The 21,409-nt window shown below is 44.8% G+C and overlaps 1 protein-coding gene across 1 annotated transcript in view; it reads left to right on the forward strand.

The window, feature by feature from the left end:
- LOC149453487 (uncharacterized) overlaps nucleotides 1–21,409 on the forward strand; it is a 146,377-nt gene that overhangs the window by 99,635 nt on the left and 25,333 nt on the right. Inside the window, exons 20-21 of the mRNA XM_089688650.1 lie at nucleotides 1,875–2,013; nucleotides 16,715–18,193. Of these exons, the coding sequence (XP_089544776.1) occupies nucleotides 1,875–2,013; nucleotides 16,715–18,193 (1,618 nt within the window). The remainder of the gene's footprint in view (nucleotides 1–1,874; nucleotides 2,014–16,714; nucleotides 18,194–21,409) is intronic.

Genomic DNA, 21,409 nt, shown 5'->3' on the forward strand with positions numbered 1-21,409 from the left:
TGAGGGACTTGGTTTCTGGCTTTATGATCCCTTTCCAAGCAAGAGTCTCGCACACATATGGGCACCAGCTAATTGGGGTTTATAGCCATGATGCCCTCCCAATGAGTTTGCTGCCTGTGATCTCTGTCATCATCCAGACCACATCTCACTCAACAGAGAGGGAGGGGGGATATCGGAGGAATCTGATTTGGGAGAGAGAGATACAAGATTGAGGGGTTTGGAGCAAAATGGATGACCGCGTCCATCTGTGCACGATTGCTACAAGGGGCACTCTGATGGGGACACCTGATGTAAGGGGGCATTCTGATGGGCACACCTAATGTAAAGGGACACTCTAATGGGGACATTTGATATAAGGGGCACTCTGATGGGAACACCTGATGTAAGGGGGCATTCTGATGGGGATACCTGATGTAAGGGAGCACTCTGATGGGGCCACCTGATATAAGGGGGCACTCTGATGGGGACACCTGATGTAAGGGGGCACTCTGATGGGGTCACCTGATGTACTGGGGCACTTTGATTGGGACACTCGATAGTATCCCCATCAGAGTGCCCCCTTACATCAGGTGTCCCCATCAGAGTGCCCCCTTACATCAGGAGTCCCCACTGGGGCACTCTGAAGATTTGGGGGTCACTTTGATGGGGACACCTAATGTAAAGTGGCACTCTGATGGGAACACCTAATGTAAGGGGGCAGTCTGATGGGCACACCTGATGTAAGGGGGAACTCTGATGGGTACACCTTATGTAAGGGGGCAGTCTGATGGGGACACCTGATGAAAGGGGGTATTCTTATGGGGACACCTAATGTAAAGGGGCACTCTGATGGGGACACCTAATGTAAGGGGGAACTCTGATGGGAACACCTGATGTAAGGGGGCATTCTGATGGGGACACCTGATGTAAGGGGGCACTCTGATGGGGACACCTGATGTAAGGGGGTATTCTGATGGGGACACCTGATGTAAGGGGGCACTCTGATGGGGACACCTGATGTACTGGGGCACTCTGATGGGGACACTTGATGAAATGGGGCATTGTGAAGAATTGTGGGTCACTTTGATGGGGACACCTAATGTAAAGGGGCACTCTGATGGGGACACCTGATGTACTGGGCACTCTGATAGGGACACTTGATGCAATGGGGCACTGTGAAGATTTGTGGGTCACTTTGATGGGGACACCTAATGTAAAGGGGCATTCTGATGGGAACTCCTAATGTAAGATGGCACTCTGATGGGGACACATGAAGTAAAGGGGCACTCTGATGAGCACCGATTATGAAACCTGATGTAATGGGGCACTCTGATGGGGACACCTGATGTACTGGGACACTCTGATGGGGACACCTGATGCACTGGGAAACTCTGATGGAGACACCTGATGCACTGGGGCACTGTGAAGATTTGTGTGTCACTTTGATGGAGACACCAAATGTAAAGGGCCACTCTGATGGGGACACCTAATGTAATGGGGCACTCTGATGAGGACAGTTGAAGTAAAGGGGCACTCTGATGAGCACCCTGATTGTGATACCTGATGTAATGGGGCACTCTGATGGGGGAACCTGATACATTTTTGACAGACGTTCAATGATTACAATCTTTCTGCGTTATTGCACGAACTTGAGATTTGGACCTCGGCTGTAAGAACGTTTTAGTAACCAGACCTCCTTGAATTTTTTTTTCATTACCATTAGTCTATGGGGTAAAAAATGCATGATCCTGCTCCTGTAGTACAAGTCTAACACTCTAAATGATCAAACTAGGTGCATGCAAAGTGTGAATGGGCCCCTAAAAATATATCTTTGTATCTGGTCCAGAAGTCTGTAAATGTTGAATTTGTTACTGTTGATTTTCCTGTTGCTGTAGGGTGAAGACATTATTGATGTGAAAGTTGAGGTTAAAGAGGAGGAAGTGACGTATGTGAGGGGTGATCAGCTATCTGCTGGAGAGGATGAAATTATCCTGACAGTTAAAGAGAAGAAATCGTCTCTCGTTATCAACACAGGTGAGGTAACACTAGATACAAGAACAACTCACATTTAGCCATTTATTTACAGTATACTCTTTACTGATACAGACATACAAATATATTTTTGGTAAGTGGCTTGTAACATTTCCAGCACCCCAAACTCTGGAAAAATAATGGTGCATATAGTCATTAGCTGTGAAGGTTTGTAGTATATTGTCTTTGTATATTGGGATTTCCTGTGTTTGTGAGTATCCATCATACAATTCCACAAAGAGTCAGCCATCTTGCAGTAGAAAACTATAATTTGTTTTATCAACATAGAGATCATCCCTCAGTTATTAAAAGAGTTAAAACACTCTTTTTGGTCTCTATAATTCTATATCATCATGTTCCCAACAAATGAGGAGGAGATACTGTACACCCTATGAAAGGTCCATCTCCATTCCTCAGTATAAAGTCATGTTCCCAACAAATGAGGAGGATATATTGTACACCATATGAAAGGTCCATCTCCATTCCTCAATAGAACATCATGTTCCCAACAAATGAGGAGGAGATACTGGACACCATATGAAAAGTCCATCTCCATTCCTCAATATAACGTCATGTTCCCAACAAATGAGGAGGAGATACTGGACACCATGTGAAAAGTCCATCTCCATTCCTCAATGTAACGTCATATCCCCAACAAATGAGGAGGAGATACTGGACACCATATAAAAAGACAATCTCCATTTCTCAATATAACGTCATGTTCCCAACAAATGAGGAGGAGATACTGGACACCATATAAAAGGTCCATCTCCATTTCTCAATATAACGTCATGTTCCCAACAAATGAGATACTGGGCACCATATGAAAGGTCCATCTCCATTCCTCAATATAACGTCATGTTGCCAACAAATGAGGAGGAGATACTGGACACCATATAAAAGGTCCATCTGCATTCCTCAATTTAACATCATGTTCTCAACAAATGAGGAGGAGATACTGTACACCATATGGAAGATCAACCTCCATTCCTCAATACAATGTCATATTCCCAACAAATGAGGAGGAGATACTGGACACCATATGAAAGGTCCATCTCCATTCCTCAATATTATGTCATGTTCCCAACAAATGAGATACTGGGCACCATATGAAAGGTCCATCTCCATTGCTCAATATAACGTCACGTTCCCAACAAATGAGGAGGCGATACTGTAGACCATATGGAAGGTCCATCTCCAATCCTCAATATAACGTCATGTTCCCAACAAATGAGGAGGAGATACTGGCCACCATATAAAAGGTCCATCTCCATTTCTCAATATAACGTCACGTTCCCAACAAATGAGGAGGAGATACTGGACACCATATGAAAGGTCCATCTCCGTTCCTCAGTATAACGTCATGTTCCCAACAAATGAGGAGGAGATACTGTACACTATATGAAAGGTCCATCTCCATTCCTCAATATAACGTCATGTTCCCAACAAATGAGGAGGAGATACTGTACACTATATGAAAGGTCCATCTCCATTCCTCAATATAACGCCATGTTCCCAACAAATGAGGAGGAGATACTGTACACCATATAAAAGGTCCATCTCCATTCCTCAATAATGTTATGTTCCCAACAAATGAGGTAGAGATACTGAACACCATTTAAAAGGTCCATCTCCATTCCTCAATTTAACATCATGTTCTCAACAAATGAGGAGGAGATACTGTACACCATATGGAAGATCCACCTCCATTCCTCAATACATGTCATGTTCCCAACAAATGAGGAGATACTGGACACCATATGAAAGGTCTATCTGCATCCCTCAATATTATGTCATGTTCCCAACAAATGAGATACTGGGCACCATATGAAAGGTCCATCTCCATTCCTCAATATAACGTCATGTTCCCAACAAATGAGGAGGAGAAACTGGACACCATATAAAAGGTCCATCTCCATTCCTCAGTATAACGTCATGTTCTCAACAAATGAGGAGGAGATACTGTACACCATATGAAAGGTCCATCTCAATTCCTCAATATTATGTCATGTTCCCAACAAATGAGGAGATACTGGGCACCATATGAAAGATCCATCTCCATTCCTCAGTATAACGTCATGTTCCCAACAAATGAGGAGGAGATACTGGACACCATATGAAAGATCAATCTCCATTCCTCAATATAACGTCATGTTCCCAACAAATGAGAAGATACTGTACACCATATAAAAGGTCTATCTCCATTCCTCAATATAACGTCATGTTCTCAACAAATGAGGAGGAGATACTGGACACCATATGAAAGGTCCATCTCCATTCCTCAATATAACGTCATGTTCCCAACAAATGAGGAGGAGATACTGGACACCATATGCAAGGTCCATCTCCATTGCTCAATATAATGTCATATTCCCAACAAATGAGGAGATACTGGACACCATATGAAAGGTCCATCTCCATTCCTCAATATAACGTCATATTTCCAACAAATGAGGAGGAGATACTGGACACCATATGGAAGGTCCATCTCCGTTCCTCAGTAAAACGTCACGTTCCCAACAAATGAGGACATACTGTACACTATATGAAAGGTCCATCTCCGTTCCTCAATATAACGTCATGTTCCCAACAAATGAGGAGGAGATACTGGACACCATATGAAAGGTCCATCTCCATTCCTCAATATAACGTCATGTTCTCAACAAATGAGGAGGAGATACTGGACACCATATAAAAGGTCCATCTCCATTCCTCAATATAACGTCATGTTCTCAACAAATGAGGAGGAGATACTGGACACCATATGGAAGGTCCATCTCCATTCCTCAATATAACGTCATGTTCCCAACAAATGAGGAGGAGATACTGGACACCATATGAAAGGTCCATCTCCATTCCTCAATATAACGTCATGTTCCCAACAAATGAGGAGGAGATACTGGACACCATATAAAAGGTCCATCTCCATTCCTCAGTATAACGTCATGTTCCCAACAAATGAGGAGATACTGGACACCATATGAAAGGTCCATCTCCATTCCTCAATATAACGTCATGTTCCCAACAAATAAGGAGGAGATACTGTACACCATATGAAAGGTCCATCTCAATTCCACAATATAACGTCATATTCCCAACAAATGAGGAGGAGATACTAGACACCATATGAAAGGTCCATCTCCATTCCTCAATACAACGTCATGTTCCCAACAAATGAGGAGATACTGGACACCATATGAAAGGTCTATCTGCATCCCTCAATATTATGTCATGTTGCCAACAAATGAGATACTGGGCACCATATGAAAGGTCCATCTCCATTCCTCAATATAACGTCATGTTCCCAACAAATGAGGAGAAGATACTGTACACCATATAAAAGGTCTATCTCCATTCCTCAATATAACGTCATGTTCTCAACAAATGAGGAGGAGATACTGGACACCATATGAAAGGTCCATCTCCATTCCTCAATATAACGTCATATTCCCAACAAATGAGAAGGAGATACTGGACACCATATGGAAGGTCCATCTCCGTTCCTCAGTAAAACGTCACGTTCCCAACAAATGAGGACATACTGTACACTATATGAAAGGTCCATCTCCGTTCCTCAATATAACGTCATATACCCAACAAATGAGGAGGAGATACTGGACACCATATGAAAGGTCCATCTCCATTTCTCAATATTTTGTCATGTTCCCAACAAATGAGGAGGAGATACTGGACACCATATGAAAGGTCCATCTCCATCCCTCAATATAACGTCAAGTTCCCAACAAATGAGGACACACTGTACATTATATGAAAGGTCCATCTCCATTCCTCAATATAACGCCATGTTCCCAACAAATGAGGAGGAGATACTGTACACCATATGAAAGGTCCATCTCCATTCCTCAATATAACGTCATATTCCGAACAAATGAGAAGGAGATACTGGACACCATATGGAAGGTCCATCTCCGTTCCTCAGTAAAACGTCACGTTCCCAACAAATGAGGACATACTGTACACTATATGAAAGGTCCATCTCCGTTCCTCAATATAACGTCATATACCCAACAAATGAGGAGGAGATACTGGACACCATATGAAAGGTCCATCTCCATTTCTCAATATTTTGTCATGTTCCCAACAAATGAGGAGGAGATACTGGACACCATATGAAAGGTCCATCTCCATCCCTCAATATAACGTCAAGTTCCCAACAAATGAGGACACACTGTACATTATATGAAAGGTCCATCTCCATTCCTCAATATAACGCCATGTTCCCAACAAATGAGGAGGAGATACTGTACACCATATGAAAGGTCCATCTCCATTCCTCAATATAACGTCATATTCCCAACAAATGAGGAGGAGATACTGGACACCATATGGAAGGTCCATCTCCGTTCCTCAGTAAAACGTCATGTTCCCAACAAATGAGGACATACTGTACACTATATGAAAGGTCCATCTCCGTTCCTCAATATAACGTCATGTTCCCAACAAATGAGGAGGAGATACTGAACACCATATGAAAGGCCCATCTCCATTCCTCAATATAACGTCATGTTCCCAACAAATGAGGAGAAGATACTGTACACCATATAAAAGGTCCATCTTTATTCCTCAGTATAAACTCATGTTCCCAACAAATGAGGAGGAGATACTGGACATCATATGAAAGGTCCATCTCCATTCCTCAATATAACGTCATATTCCCAACAAATGAGGAGGAGATACTGGACACCATATGAAAGGTCCATCTCCAGTTCTCAATAATGTCATGTTCCCAACAAATGAGGTAGAGATACTGAACACCATATAAAAGGTCCATCTCCATTCCTCAATATAACGTCATGTTCCCAACAAATGAGGAGGAGATACTGGACACCATATAAAAGATCCATCTCTATTCCTCAATATAACGTCATGTTCTTAACAAATGAGGAGGAGATACTGGACACCATATGAAAGGTCCATCTCCATTCCTCAATATAACGTCATATTCCCAACAAATGAGGAGGAGATACTGGACACCATATGGAAGGTCCATCTCCGTTCCTCAATATAACGTCATGTTCCCAACAAATGAGGAGATACTGGACACCATATGAAAGGTCTATCTGCATCCCTCAATATTATGTCATGTTCCCAACAAATGAGATACTGGGCACCATATGAAAGGTCCATCTCCATTCCTCAATATAACGCCATGTTCCCAACAAATGAGGAGGAGATACTGGACACCATATGAAAGGTCCATCTCCATTCCTCAATATAACGTCATATTCCCAACAAATGAGGACATACTGTACACTATATGAAAGGTCCATCTCCGTTCCTCAATATAACGTCATGTTCCCAACAAATGAGGAGGAGATACTGAACACCATATGAAAGGTCCATCTCCATTCCTCAATATAACGTCATATTCCCAACAAATGAGGAGGAGATACTGGACACCATATGGAAGGTCCATCTCCGTTCCTCAGTAAAACGTCATGTTCCCAACAAATGAGGACATACTGTACACTATATGAAAGGTCCATCTCCGTTCCTCAATATAACGTCATGTTCCCAACAAATGAGGAGGAGATACTGAACACCATATGAAAGGCCCATCTCCATTCCTCAATATAACGTCATGTTCCCAACAAATGAGGAGGAGATACTGGACATCATATGAAAGGTCCATCTCCATTCCTCAATATAACGTCATATTCCCAACAAATGAGCAGGAGATACTGGACACCATATGAAAGGTCCATCTCCAGTTCTCAATAATGTCATGTTCCCAACAAATGAGGTAGAGATACTGAACACCATATAAAAGGTCCATCTCCATTCCTCAATTTAACATCATGTTCTCAACAAATGAGGAGGAGATACTGTACACCATATGGAAGATCCACCTCCATTCCTTAATACAACGTCATGTTCCCAACAAATGAGGAGATATTGGACACCATATGAAAGGTCTATCTGCATCCCTCAATATTATGTCATGTTCCCAACAAATGAGATACTGGGCACCATATCAAAGGTCCATCTCCATTCCTCAATATAACGTCATGTTCCCAACAAATGAGGAGGAGATACTGGACACCATATAAAAGATCCATCTCTATTCCTCAATATAACGTCATGTTCTTAACAAATGAGGAGGAGATACTGGACACCATATGAAAGGTCTATCTGCATCCCTCAATATTATGTCATGTTCCCAACAAATGAGATACTGGGCACCATATGAAAGGTCCATCTCCATTCCTCAATATAACGCCATGTTCCCAACAAATGAGGAGGAGATACTGGACACCATATGAAAGGTCCATCTCCATTCCTCAATATAACGTCATATTCCCAACAAATGAGGACATACTGTACACTATATGAAAGGTCCATCTCCGTTCCTCAATATAACGTCATGTTCCCAACAAATGAGGAGGAGATACTGAACACCATATGAAAGGCCCATCTCCATTCCTCAATATAACGTCATGTTCCCAACAAATGAGGAGAAGATACTGTACACCATATAAAAGGTCCATCTCTATTCCTCAGTATAAACTCATGTTCCCAACAAATGAGGAGGAGATACTGGACATCATATGAAAGGTCCATCTCCATTCCTCAATATAACGTCCTATTCCCAACAAATGAGGAGGAGATACTGGACACCATATGAAAGGTCCATCTCCATTTCTCAATATTTTGTCATGTTCCCAACAAATGAGGAGGAAATACTGGACACCATATGAAAGGTCCATCTCCATTCCTCAATATAACGTCACGTTCCCAACAAATGAGGAGCAGATACTGGACGCCATATGAAAGGTCCATCTCCATTCCTCAATATAACGTCACATTTCCAACAAATGAGGAGCAGATACTGGACGCCATATGAAAGGTCCATCTCCATTCCTCAGTATAACGTCAAGTTCCCAACAAATGAGGACACACTGTACATTAAATGAAAGGTCCATCTCCATTCCTCAATATAACGCCATGCTCCCAACAAATGAGGAGGAGATACTGGACACCAGATAAAAGGTCCATCTCCATTCCTCAATATAACGTCATGTTCCCAACAAATGAGGAGGAGATACTGTACACTATATGAAAGGTCCATCTCCATTCCTCAATATAACGCCATGTTCCCAACAAATGAGGAGGAGATACTGTACACCATATAAAAGGTCCATCTCCATTCCTCAATAATGTCATGTTCCCAACAAATGAGGTAGAGATACTGAACACCATATAAAAGGTCCATCTCCATTCCTCAATTTAACATCATGTTCTCAACAAATGAGGAGGAGATACTGTACACCATATGGAAGATCCACCTCCATTCCTTAATACAACGTCATGTTCCGAACAAATGAGGAGATACTGGACAGCATATGAAAGGTCTATCTGCATCCCTCAATATTATGTCATGTTCCCAACAAATGAGATACTGGGCACCATATGAAAGGTCCATCTCCATTCCTCAATATAATGTCATGTTCCCAACAAATGAGGAGGAGATACTGGACACCATATGAAAGGTCCATCTCCATTCCTCAGTATAACGTCATGTTCCCAACAAATGAGGAGATACTGGACACCATATGAAAGGTCCATCTCCATTCCTCAATATAACGTCATGTTCCCAACAAATGAGGAGGAGACACTGTACACCATATGTGTAAGGGACCGCCCGGCGACACCACTAGCACTCCACTAATCAGGCGTGCCCAGCGCACAGAGTCTAAGTCCCAGAGTACTTGTTCACCAGGGCCCCTGATGGTGGGGATGGACTTGGAGTACCCCGGGACCAGGTCGTGCCTACTGAGGGTACCCGCCAGTGGTAGGGGTGTTCGCCAGGGGTTCCCACGGGAGAGAGCCTGATATGAGGAGGTCAGGAGACCCCGTTGAGAGGGATGGATGGATGACTGAGCAAGTGCAGAGTCAGGCAAGCCGGGTTGGTAACGATGGGGACGGTGAGGTACAAAGCAGCGGACAGAGAATAGTCGGGTCACACGCCAGGTCAGCAACGGTAGGTCAGGTCCAATAGGGGGCATCCAGGAGAGAGGTCAGGCAAAGCATGGGTCTGGGCAGGAGAATACAGTAGTGGTCAGGTACAATCCGGGTCAGCAACTTACTAGAAACAGGTTCAGGATACAGGATAAGACCAGAAGGCACCGAATGAGAACTCAGGGTCGTTTAAATATCGTGCCCTGCGCTACCATTGGTGCCCAGCGGGCGGCCGCGGCTTCTACTGCGCATGCGCGAACTCGCACGCCGCAGTTGACCCGGACCTAGTGCCCGCGTCCCTGCACAGGGCGGCGCACTGCGCCTGCGCCGGGACCATCGCGCGGGATCGTGGAGATCCCTGACATTGCCCCCCCCCTACGGGCAACCTTCGGATGCCCACCCGATCTCTCCACCACGGGTGGTCACGAAGAAACCTCCGGACAAGTCTGGGTGCATGGACATTATGGGCTGGTTCCCAAGAATTGTCCTCAGGGCCATAGCCCTTCCATTTAATAAGAAATTGGGTCTGGCCCCCCCTTCTTCGGCACTTCAGGATCGTTTCCACCTCAAATTCTTCTTGTCCCTCCACCGTTATGGCCTCCGGAGGTCTGGATTCTCGTTCTGGGAAGGTATCCGGGATCACTGGTTTAAGTAAGGACACGTGGAAAACTGGATGAATTTTGAATGTTTCAGGAAGGATAAGTTCATATGTCACCTCGTTGATCATTCGCTTCACACAAAAAGGCCCCACAAATTTAGGTCCCAATTTCTTCGAGGGACATAGCATTCTCAAGTTGGTTGTTGCCAACCATACCTTATCCCCAGGCTTCAGCACCAGATCCCCCCTTTGTTTCTTGTTAAACGCATTCTTGTTGTCCTCCTGGGCCCGAGCGATGGCTTCCTGTAGTACTTTGTTGTTCGAGGAGAAGAAGGTTAATGCGTCTTGTGTCGCCGGAACTGGGCATTCAGAGACCAAATCAGGGAGAAAGACAGGGTGAAATCCGTAGTTAGAAAATAACGGAGATTGCCCTGTTGCTGAATGGCTTGCGTTGTTATATGCAAATTCCGCTAATGGTAAAAGTGGTAACCAATTATCCTGAAGGAAGGACGTATAGCAACGCAAGTATTGTTCTAGGGTCTGGTTGGTCCTCTCAGTCTGTCCGTTGGTCTGAGGGTGGAAAGCAGAGGAGAGGGATAACTTGATATCCAGGGCCTTGCACAGGGCCCTCCAAAATCTAGATGTGAATTGGACCCCTCGATCAGAAACAATGTCCTCCGGGACTCCATGTAGTCTTACGATTTCTTGGATGAATATTCGCGCAGTCTCGGACGCAGACGGAGTCTTCCTTAATAGTACGAAGTGAGCCGTCTTCGATAATCGATCAATGACCACAAAGATCGCGGTGTGTTCTTGGGACGGTGGGAGCTCGACTATAAAGTCCATCGCGATCCTTTGCCAAGGTCGTTCAGGAATCGGCAAAGGCCGCAGCAGTCCCCAAGCCTTGTTCCTCGATGGCTTGTTTTTCTGGCAGATGGTACAGGATCTTACATAGAGCTTACAATCCTTGGCCATACTCGGCCACCAAAAAGAGCGTTGGAGAAGCTCCAGGGTCTTGGCTGGGCCAAAGTGTCCTGCCATCGGGTGGTCATGGCAATGCCCCAGGACAAGGGTTCGGACCTCTTAAGGGAATATGACCAACCCATCCTTCCATAGGAGTCCCCCCTTGTTCTGGAGGGACACCCCAACTGGGATTGAAGTGGCCGTGGATGCCTCCAATAGCTTGGACCGAAGGTCCGTCTGGAGCGCCAAGAAATTTCCTGAAGACAGAATAGTATCAGGTACCGGTTCTTCTTTGGAGTCTTCAAACATGCGAGATAGTGCATCAGGTTTCGTATTTTTAGATCCGGGCCTGTACGTGATGTCAAAAGTGAACCTGGAAAAGAACAGTGCCCATCTCGCCTGCCGTGGGCGTAAACGTCTGGCGGTCCTCAGGTACTCGAGATTCTTGTGATCTGTGAAGATCAAGATGGGGTGCGAGGCACCTTCTAGCAGGTACCTCCATTCTTCGAGTGCTGTTTTGATGGCTAACAACTCCCGATCGCCGATATCGTAATTCTTCTCAGCTGGGGTAAGTTTCCTCGAGAAGAACGCTACGGGATGGAGTAATTCTTTGGTGCCCTTTCGTTGGGACAGGATGGACCCCACCGCATTCTCCGATGCGTCTACTTCCAAGATGTATGGCAGGGCAGCGTCCGGATGGCCCAGAATGGGTGCCGAGGTAAAGAGCTTCTTCAAGGCCTCAAAGGCTTCCTGAGCCTCCGGCGTCCATCTGAACCGGGTTCCAAGCTTGGTTAACTGAGTTATGGGGGAGACCAGACCCGAGAAGTTTTTAATGAACTTTCGGTAAAAATTTGCAAACCCATTAAACCGCTGGATGCCTTTTTTGTCCGCGGGTACAGGCCACTCCAAAATCGCAGAGACTTTCTGAGGGTCCATTGCGACCCCTGCGGTGGAGATAATCAACCCCAGGAACGTAATGCTAGATTGCTCAAAGCAACACTTATCTGCCTTGGCGTATAACCCATGCTGACGCAACCGCCCCAACACCCTTGCCACATGTATCCTGATATCCTTCAGGGAGGATGAGAAAATCAGTATATCGTCCAGGTAAACGATAACAAAAATGTCCAGGTAATCCCTGAAAATATCATTTACAAAATGTTGAAATGTGGCTGGTGCATTGCACAGCCCAAATGGCATGACCAGGTATTCAAAGTGCCCAAACCGGGTACAGAACGCCGTTTTCCACTCGTCCCCCTCCCTTATGCGAACTAGGTTGTACGCCCCCCTTAGATCAAGTTTAGTAAATATGACCGCAGCCTTCAGGCTCTGAAATAACTCTGGCACCAACGGTAATGGGTAACGATTTTTAATCGTGACCCTGTTCAGCTCCCGGTAGTCAATACATGGTCTCAGAGACTTGTATTTTTTTTCCATGAAGAAGATACCCGCCCCTGCTGGTGAAGTGGAGGGACGGATGAACCCCTTCTGGAGACTGTCCTCTATATATTCCTTCAGGGCCCCCAAGTCGCCCAAAAGGAATCTCGGAGCCGGGTAACAGGTCAATGGGACAGTCATACGGGCGGTGGGGGGGCAGAGTATCTGCTCCCCGTTTACTGAACACGTCCAGGAATTCATGATATGCTGCGGGAATAACCTGTTTCAGATCAGAGTCCCCCTCGGAGCATAGGAGGACCTGGGGGCCTGCTGGGCCTGAAGTGCGACAGTGTTCCTGACAGTATGGGGAAGGGAACAAGATTGACCCGGTCTCCCAGTCAATTTGGGGGTTATGGGCCCGTAACCATGGGAGCCCCAAAATGACTGGGAAAAGAGGTGACGCAATGGCATCCAAGCGGAGAAATTCCCGGTGTTGGTTGGCAATGGTAGTGGCAATGGGAGGAGTTTCCTGATTAACCACTCCTGATTTTATCTGGGAGCCATCGGCCAAAAATATGTTAAAACCCCTCTTTCTGGGTTGGAGGGGAATTTTCTGCTGGCGAGCAAAGTCTAAATCCAGGAAACAACTGCATGCCCCCGAATCAATTATGGCTGTCACTTCCACGGTCCTTTCTGGAAGCTGAAAGGAGAGGGGCACAACTAAGTATTGGGAAGGACTGACATTGCCAATAGACAAAGAAGAAAAAGAGGTACACTTACTCATTTTCTGAGGGCAGGATCGTACCATATGACCGGCTTCCCCACAGTAGAGGCAGAGGTTCTGAGAGCGTCTCCGCTGGCGTTCTTCTGGAGATAATTTGGGCCGAGCCAGGCCTAGTTGCATGGGTTCTTCAACATCTCCTGGAAGTGGATTCTGGATACTTGGTCTGGGTGGTTGGCTGGGGCCTAGGAATGGACCCCAGTTGTTTCCGCGACCCTGGCCGGACCTCTCAAACCTGCATTCCCGCAGTCTTCGGTCAATTTTTATCGTCAGGGCAATTAGGTCCTCTAATGACTCGGGAACCTCTACCCGGGCCAGCTCATCCTTTAGGGGTTCTGATAGCCCCATGCGGAACTGGTGCAGCAAGGCAAACTCGTTCCAGCGAGTGTCCCCCATCCAACGCCTAAATTCTGAGGCGTATTCCTCTGCCGCCTGACGGCCCTGTTGGAGTGTGTATAAGATTGCTTCGGCAGAGGCTGCCTGCTGCGGGTCATCATACAGGATGGCCATCGCTTCAAAGAAATCTTTGACTGTTCCCAGGTGAGGGTCATTGTTTCCCCTTAGCCGATGGGCCCAATCTTGGGGTTCGCCCTGCAACAGTGAGATTATAAATCCTACTTTCACTGATTCAGTCAGAAAGGTACGGGGTTGAAGTTCAAAAAATAGGAGGCAGGATTCACGGAATGACCTGAAGCGTGTGCGGTCCCTGTGGAAACGCTCCGGTAAGGGTACTCGGGGTTCCGCCATAGGTAGCGGGGCGGAGGCCCCTGACACTGGCTCAAGAGCGGCCGGGGGTGCGGAAACCGGGGCCTGTGGGGCTGGGTCAGATATGGAGCAGGTCTGGAAGCGGTTCTCCAGCTGCATACATTTGTCCTGCAAGGCTGCTACGGCCTGCGTCAAGTTAGATAGATGCCTGCAAATTTCTTCCAGCGGGGAGGGCCCTCCTCTAGGCTCAGTCAAGGCCTTCTGGTACTGTAAGGGACCGCCCGGCGACACCACTAGCACTCCACTAATCAGGCGTGCCCAGCGCACGGAGTCTAAGTCCCAGAGTACTTGTTCACCAGGGCCCCTGATGGTGGGGATGGACTTGGAGTACCCCGGGACCAGGTCGTGCCTACTGAGGGTACCCGCCAGTGGTAGGGGTGTTCGCCAGGGGTTCCCACGGGAGAGAGCCTGATATGAGGAGGTCAGGAGACCCCGTTGAGAGGGATGGATGGCTGAGCAAGTGCAGAGTCAGGAAAGCCGGGTCGGTAACGATGGGGACGGTGAGGTACAAAGCAGCAGGCAGAGAATAGTCGGGTCACACGCCAGGTCAGCAACGGTAGGTCAGGTCCAATAGGGGGCATCCAGGAGAGAGGTCAGGCAAAGCAAGGGTCTGCGCAGGAGAATACAGCAGTGGTCAGGTACAATCCGGGTCAGCAACTTACTAGAAACAGGTTCAGGATACAGGATGTAGGATAAGACCAGAAGGCACCGAATGACAGCTCAGCGTCATTTAAATATCGCGCCCTGCGCTGCCATTGGTGCCCAGCGGGCGGCCGCGGCTTCTACTGCGCATGCGCGAACTCGCACTGCGCCTGCGCCGGGACCATCTGACAATATGAAAGGTCCATCTCAATTCCTCAATATAACGTCATATTCCCAACAAATGAGGAGATACTGGACACCTTATGAAAGGTCTATCTCCATTCCTCAACACAACGTCATGTTCCCAACAAATGAGGAGATACTGGACACCATATGAAAGGTCTATCTGCATCCCTCAATATTATGTCATGTTCCCAACAAATGAGATACTGGGCACCATATGAAAGGTCCATCTCCATTCCTCAATATAACGTCATGTTCCCAACAAATGAGGAGAAGATACTGTACACCATATGGAAGGTCCATCTCCGTTCCTCAGTAAAACGTCACGTTCCCAACAAATGAGGACATACTGTACACTATATGAAAGGTCCATCTCCGTTCCTCAATATATTACGTCATGTTCCCAACAAATGAGGAGGAGATACTGAACACCATATGAAAGGCCCATCTCCATTCCTCAATATAACGTCATGTTCCCAACAAATGAGGAGAAGATACTGTACACCATATAAAAGGTCCATCTCTATTCCTCAGTATAAACTCATGTTCCCAACAAATGAGGAGGAGATACTGGACATCATATGAAAGGTCCATCTCCATTCCTCAATATAACGTCATGTTCCCAACAAATGAGGAGGAGATACTGGACACCATATGAAAGGTCCATCTCCATTTCTCAATATTTTGTCATGTTCCCAACAAATGAGGAGGAGATACTGGACACCATATGAAAGGTCCATTTCCATTCCTCAATATACCGTCATTTTCCCAACAAATGAGGAGGAGATACTGAACACCATATGAAAGGTCCATCTCCATTCCTCAATTTAACTTTATGTTCTCAACAAATGAGGAGGAGATACTATACACCATATGAAAGGTCCATCTCCATTACTCAATATAACGTCACGTTTCCAACAAATGAGGAGGAGATACTGGACACCATATGGAAGGTCCAGCTCTGTTCTTCAGTAAAACGTCACATTCCCAACAAATGAGGACATACTGTACACTCTATGAAAGGTCCATTTCCATTCCTCAATATAACGTCATTTTCCCAACAAATGAGGAGGAGATACTGAACACCATATGAAAGGTCCATCTCCATTCCTCAATTTAACTTTATGTTCTCAACAAATGAGGAGGAGATACTATACACCATATGAAAGGTCCATCTCCATTCCCCATCCTAACATCATGTGATTAGTGTACATACACCATGACTGTGAGCCATGGTTGGTTTTGCTGTATTGAACTATTTATCTGATATGCAATTTTATATGTGACAAATGTTCCCTTTTCCTTGTCCAAGTTCTATAAAACTGTTGAGGATTAGGCCGATTTACAGGACCCTTGACTGTAAAAATGGAAGAATAATAGGTTTTCAATATTATTTTTTTAATGATTTTCCACAGGTGGCCATATTTCGAATCCCTCAGAGGCACATCTAATATCCCCTCTAGACTATAAAGTCCAGAATGATAACATCGCACAATTTTCTCCAGGAGTAAACCCCATTATTCCAAAAATCTATCCCAGACTTTGCTGTGCAGACAGGCCAACGGATCATTCTAATCTCAAGGAATGTCTAAAAAGATCCCATACCATCATCCCCGATAGATCACAACATCCATCTAATCCTGGAAATGACTTTTTCGATGATCCAGATACCAGTACAACTGGCAAGGACAGTGCATTTCATTGTCCTGAATGTAATAAACGTTTTAGGGAGAAGTCACATCTTGTTGTTCATCAGAGGACGCACACCTGCGAGGGTCTAGTTCCATATTCAGACACTCCTACACATGAATCAACACACGTCATACATCAACACCACCATGATAGAGGTTGGCCGTATGCGTGTTCAGAGTGCGGAAAATCCTTAAAAACAAAATGTGAACTCCGTGTCCATCAGAGAATCCACACCGGCGAGGAGATCTTCTCGTGCACGAAGTGCGAGAAATCATTTACGGCAAAGTCACAACTCAAAAAACACCAGAAATATCACACCAGGGAAAAGCCCTTCTCATGTCCCCAGTGCAAAAAATCATTCATGGAAAAATCGCAGTTTGTGGCGCATCAGAGATCTCACAGCGGAGAGAAGCCCTTCTCTTGCAACGAGTGCGGGAAATCCTTCGCAACCAAGTCCTATCTTGTCAGGCATCAAAAAGTTCACACTGGTGAGAAGCCTTTTCCATGTTCGGAGTGTAAGCTGTCTTTCACAACAATATCAGGACTTGTCAAGCACCAGAGAGTCCACACCGGTGAGAAGCCCTTTTCATGTCCTCAGTGCGGGAAATTTTTCTCACAAAAAGGGCACCTCATTACCCATTTGAAACGACACACCGGCAAAATGCCCTTTTCATGTTCAGAGTGCGGGAAGTGCTTCACTTCAACTGGACACCTTCTTACACACCAGAGAACACACACAAGTGAGCGTCCTTTCTCATGCCAAGAGTGCGGGAGAAGCTTCACTCAGGAAGTAAACCTTCTTCGGCATCAGAGAAGTCACAAAGGCGAGCGTCCCTTTTCCTGTTCTGAGTGCGGGAAATGTTTCATTGACAAAGCATACCTGCTTGTACACCAGAGAAACCACACAGGGGAACGTCCTTTTGCATGCTCTGAATGTAAGAAATGTTTCATGCGGAAGGGACGCCTGCTTAAACACCAGAGAAGTCACACAGGTGAACGGCCTTTTTCGTGTTCAAAGTGTGGGAAAAGCTTCGCTGAGAAAGTACACCTTATTACACACCAGAGGACTCACACGGGGGAACGTCCTTTTTCTTGTAGGGAGTGTGGGAAATGTTTTGCTGATAAAAGGAATCTTCTTAGACACCAAAAACTACACATAATCAAGCATCCTTTTCATGCTAAGAGTGTGGGAAGTGTTTTAAGTAAATAAAATATCTTTTTGCACACCAGAGAAGTCAACAGAGCAAGCTTTTATATATCTATATATCTGCAGTATGAAGGAAATCTTCTAAAAAGGAATGATGTCATATTACGTGGTGGCTTTCATAGGCTGCATTGTTATGTCCCTAGTCCTTTTGTAACTAAGGTGGGAAGTTTTTAAAGGGCAAGTCTATGTTTTTGAAAAGATATAACATATTTTCATTAATATTCATTCATTTCAACCATTGAAAAAAAAGTTATAATCCTACACCCACAGTTGATCCAGACGAAGGCAAAAAACCAAGCAAAGCACGATCCAATTTGCTCCTGCTGGGAAAATATTCCTTCCTGATCCCCCGAGAGGCAATCGGATATTCCCTGGATCAACTTTACCTATAAATGTTATATCCAGTTATATTCTGTGTATCCAAGAAAGAATCCAGCACTTTCCTACAGCAATCCACTGAGCTGGCCACAACCAACTCTTGAGGGAGTCTATTCCACATTCTCACAGCTCTTACTGTGAAGAAACCTTTCCGTGTTTGGAGATTACATTTCTTTTCTTCCAGATGTAAAGAGCGCCCCCTTGTCCTCTGCGATGACCTCAGGGTGAATAACTACACCGAGTTCACTATATGAATCACTGATGTATTTATACATGGAGATCATATCCCCCTTATGTATTATACATGGAGATCATATCCCCCCTTATGTATTATACATGGAGATCATATCCCCCCTTGTGTATTATACATGGAGATCATATCCCCCCTTGTGTATTATACATGGTGATCATATCCCCCCTTGTGTATTATACATGGAGATCATATCCCCCCCTTATGTATTATACATGGAGATCATAACCCCTCCCCCCTTATGTATTATACATGGAGATCATATCCCCCCTTATGTATTATACATGGAGATCATATTCCCCCTTATATATTATACATGGAGATCATATCCCCCCTTACGTATTCTACATGGAGATCATATCCCCCCTTACGTATTCTACATGGAGATCATATCCCCCCTTACGTATTCTACATGGAGATCATATCCCCCCTTACGTATTCTACATGGAGATCATATCCCCCCTTACGTATTCTACATGGAGATCATATCCCCCCTTATGCATTTATACATAGAGATCATATCCCCCCTTATACATTATACATGGAGATCATATCCCCCCTTATACATTATACATGGAGATCATATCCCCCCTTATACATTATACATGGAGATCATATCCCCCCTTACGTATTATACATGGAGATCATATCCCCCGTACGTATTATACATGGAGATCATATCCCCCCTTACGTATTATACATGGAGATCATATCCCCCCTTACATATTATACATGGAGATCATATCCCCCTTACATATTATACATGGAGATCATATCCCCCCTTACGTATTATACATGGAGATCATATCCCCCCTTACGTATTATACATGGAGATCATATCCCCCCTTACGTATTATACATGGAGACCATATCCCCCCCTTACGTAATATACATGGTGATCATATCCCCCTTATGTATTATACATGGAGATCATATCCCCCCCCCTTTATGTATTATACATGGAGATCATATCCCCCTTATGTATTATACATGGTGATCATATCCCCCCTTATGTATTATACATGGTGATCATATCCCCCCTTATGTATTATACATGGAGATCATATCCCCCTTACGTATGATACATGGAGATCATATCCCCCCTTACGTATTATACATGGAGATCATATCCCCCCTTACGTATTATACATGGAGATCATATCCCCCCTTATGTATTATACATGGAGATCATATCCCCCATTATGTATTATACATGGAGACCATATCCCCCCCCCCTTATGTATTATACATAGAGATCATATCCCCCCTTATGTATTATACATGGAGATCATATCCCCCCCTTATGTATTATACATGGAGATCATATCCCCCCCTTATGTATTATACATGGAGATCATATCCCCCCTTATGTATTATACATGGAGATCATATCCCCCCTTATGTATTATACATGGAGATCATACCCCCCTTATGTATTATACATGGAAATCATATCCCCCCCCTTATGTATTATACTGTACATGGAGATCATATCCCCCCTTACGTATTATACATGGAGATCATATCCCCCCTTACGTATTATACATGGAGATCATATCCCCCCTTACGTATTCTACATGGAGATCATATCCCCCCTTACGTATTCTACATGGAGATCATATCCCCCTTTACGTATTCTACATGGAGATCATATCCCCCCTTATGCATTTATACATAGAGATCATATCCCCCCTTATACATTATACATGGAGATCATATCCCCCCTTACGTATTATACATGGAGATCATATCCCCCGTACGTATTATACATGGAGATCATATCCCCCCTTACGTATTATACATGGAGATCATATCCCCCCTTACGTATTATACATGGAGATCATATCCCCCTTACATATTATACATGGAGATCATATCCCCCCTTACGTATTATACATGGAGATCATATCCCCCCTTACGTATTATACATGGAGATCATATCCCCCCTTACGTATTCTACATGGAGACCATATCCCCCCTTACGTAATATACATGGTGATCATATCCCCCTTATGTATTATACATGGAGATCATATCCCCCCCCCCTTATGTATTATACATGGAGATCATATCCCCCTTATGTATTATACATGGTGATCATATCCCCCCTTACGTATGATACATGGAGATCATATCCCCCCTTACGTATGATACATGGAGATCATATCCCCCCTTACGTATTATACATGGTGATCATATCCCCCCTTACGTATTATACATGGTGATCATATCCCCCCTTACGTATTATACATGGAGATCATATCCCCCCTTACGTATTATACATGGAGATCATATCCCCCCTTATATATTATACATGGTGATCATATCCCCCCTTATGTATTATACATGGAGATCATATCCCCCTTACGTATGATACATGGAGATCATATCCCCCCTTACGTATTATACATGGAGATCATATCCCCCCTTACGTATTATACATGGAGATCATATCCCCCCTTACGTATTATACATGGAGATCATATCCCCCCTTACGTATTATACATGGTGATCATATCCCCCCTTACGTATTATACATGGTGATCATATCCCCCCTTACGTATTATACATGGAGATCATATC

Source organism: Staurois parvus, unplaced genomic scaffold (assembly GCF_062004578.1).
Source record: "Staurois parvus isolate SC_StPar_1 unplaced genomic scaffold, SC_StPar_1.0 ptg000449l, whole genome shotgun sequence".
Lineage (NCBI taxonomy): Eukaryota > Metazoa > Chordata > Amphibia > Anura > Ranidae > Staurois > Staurois parvus.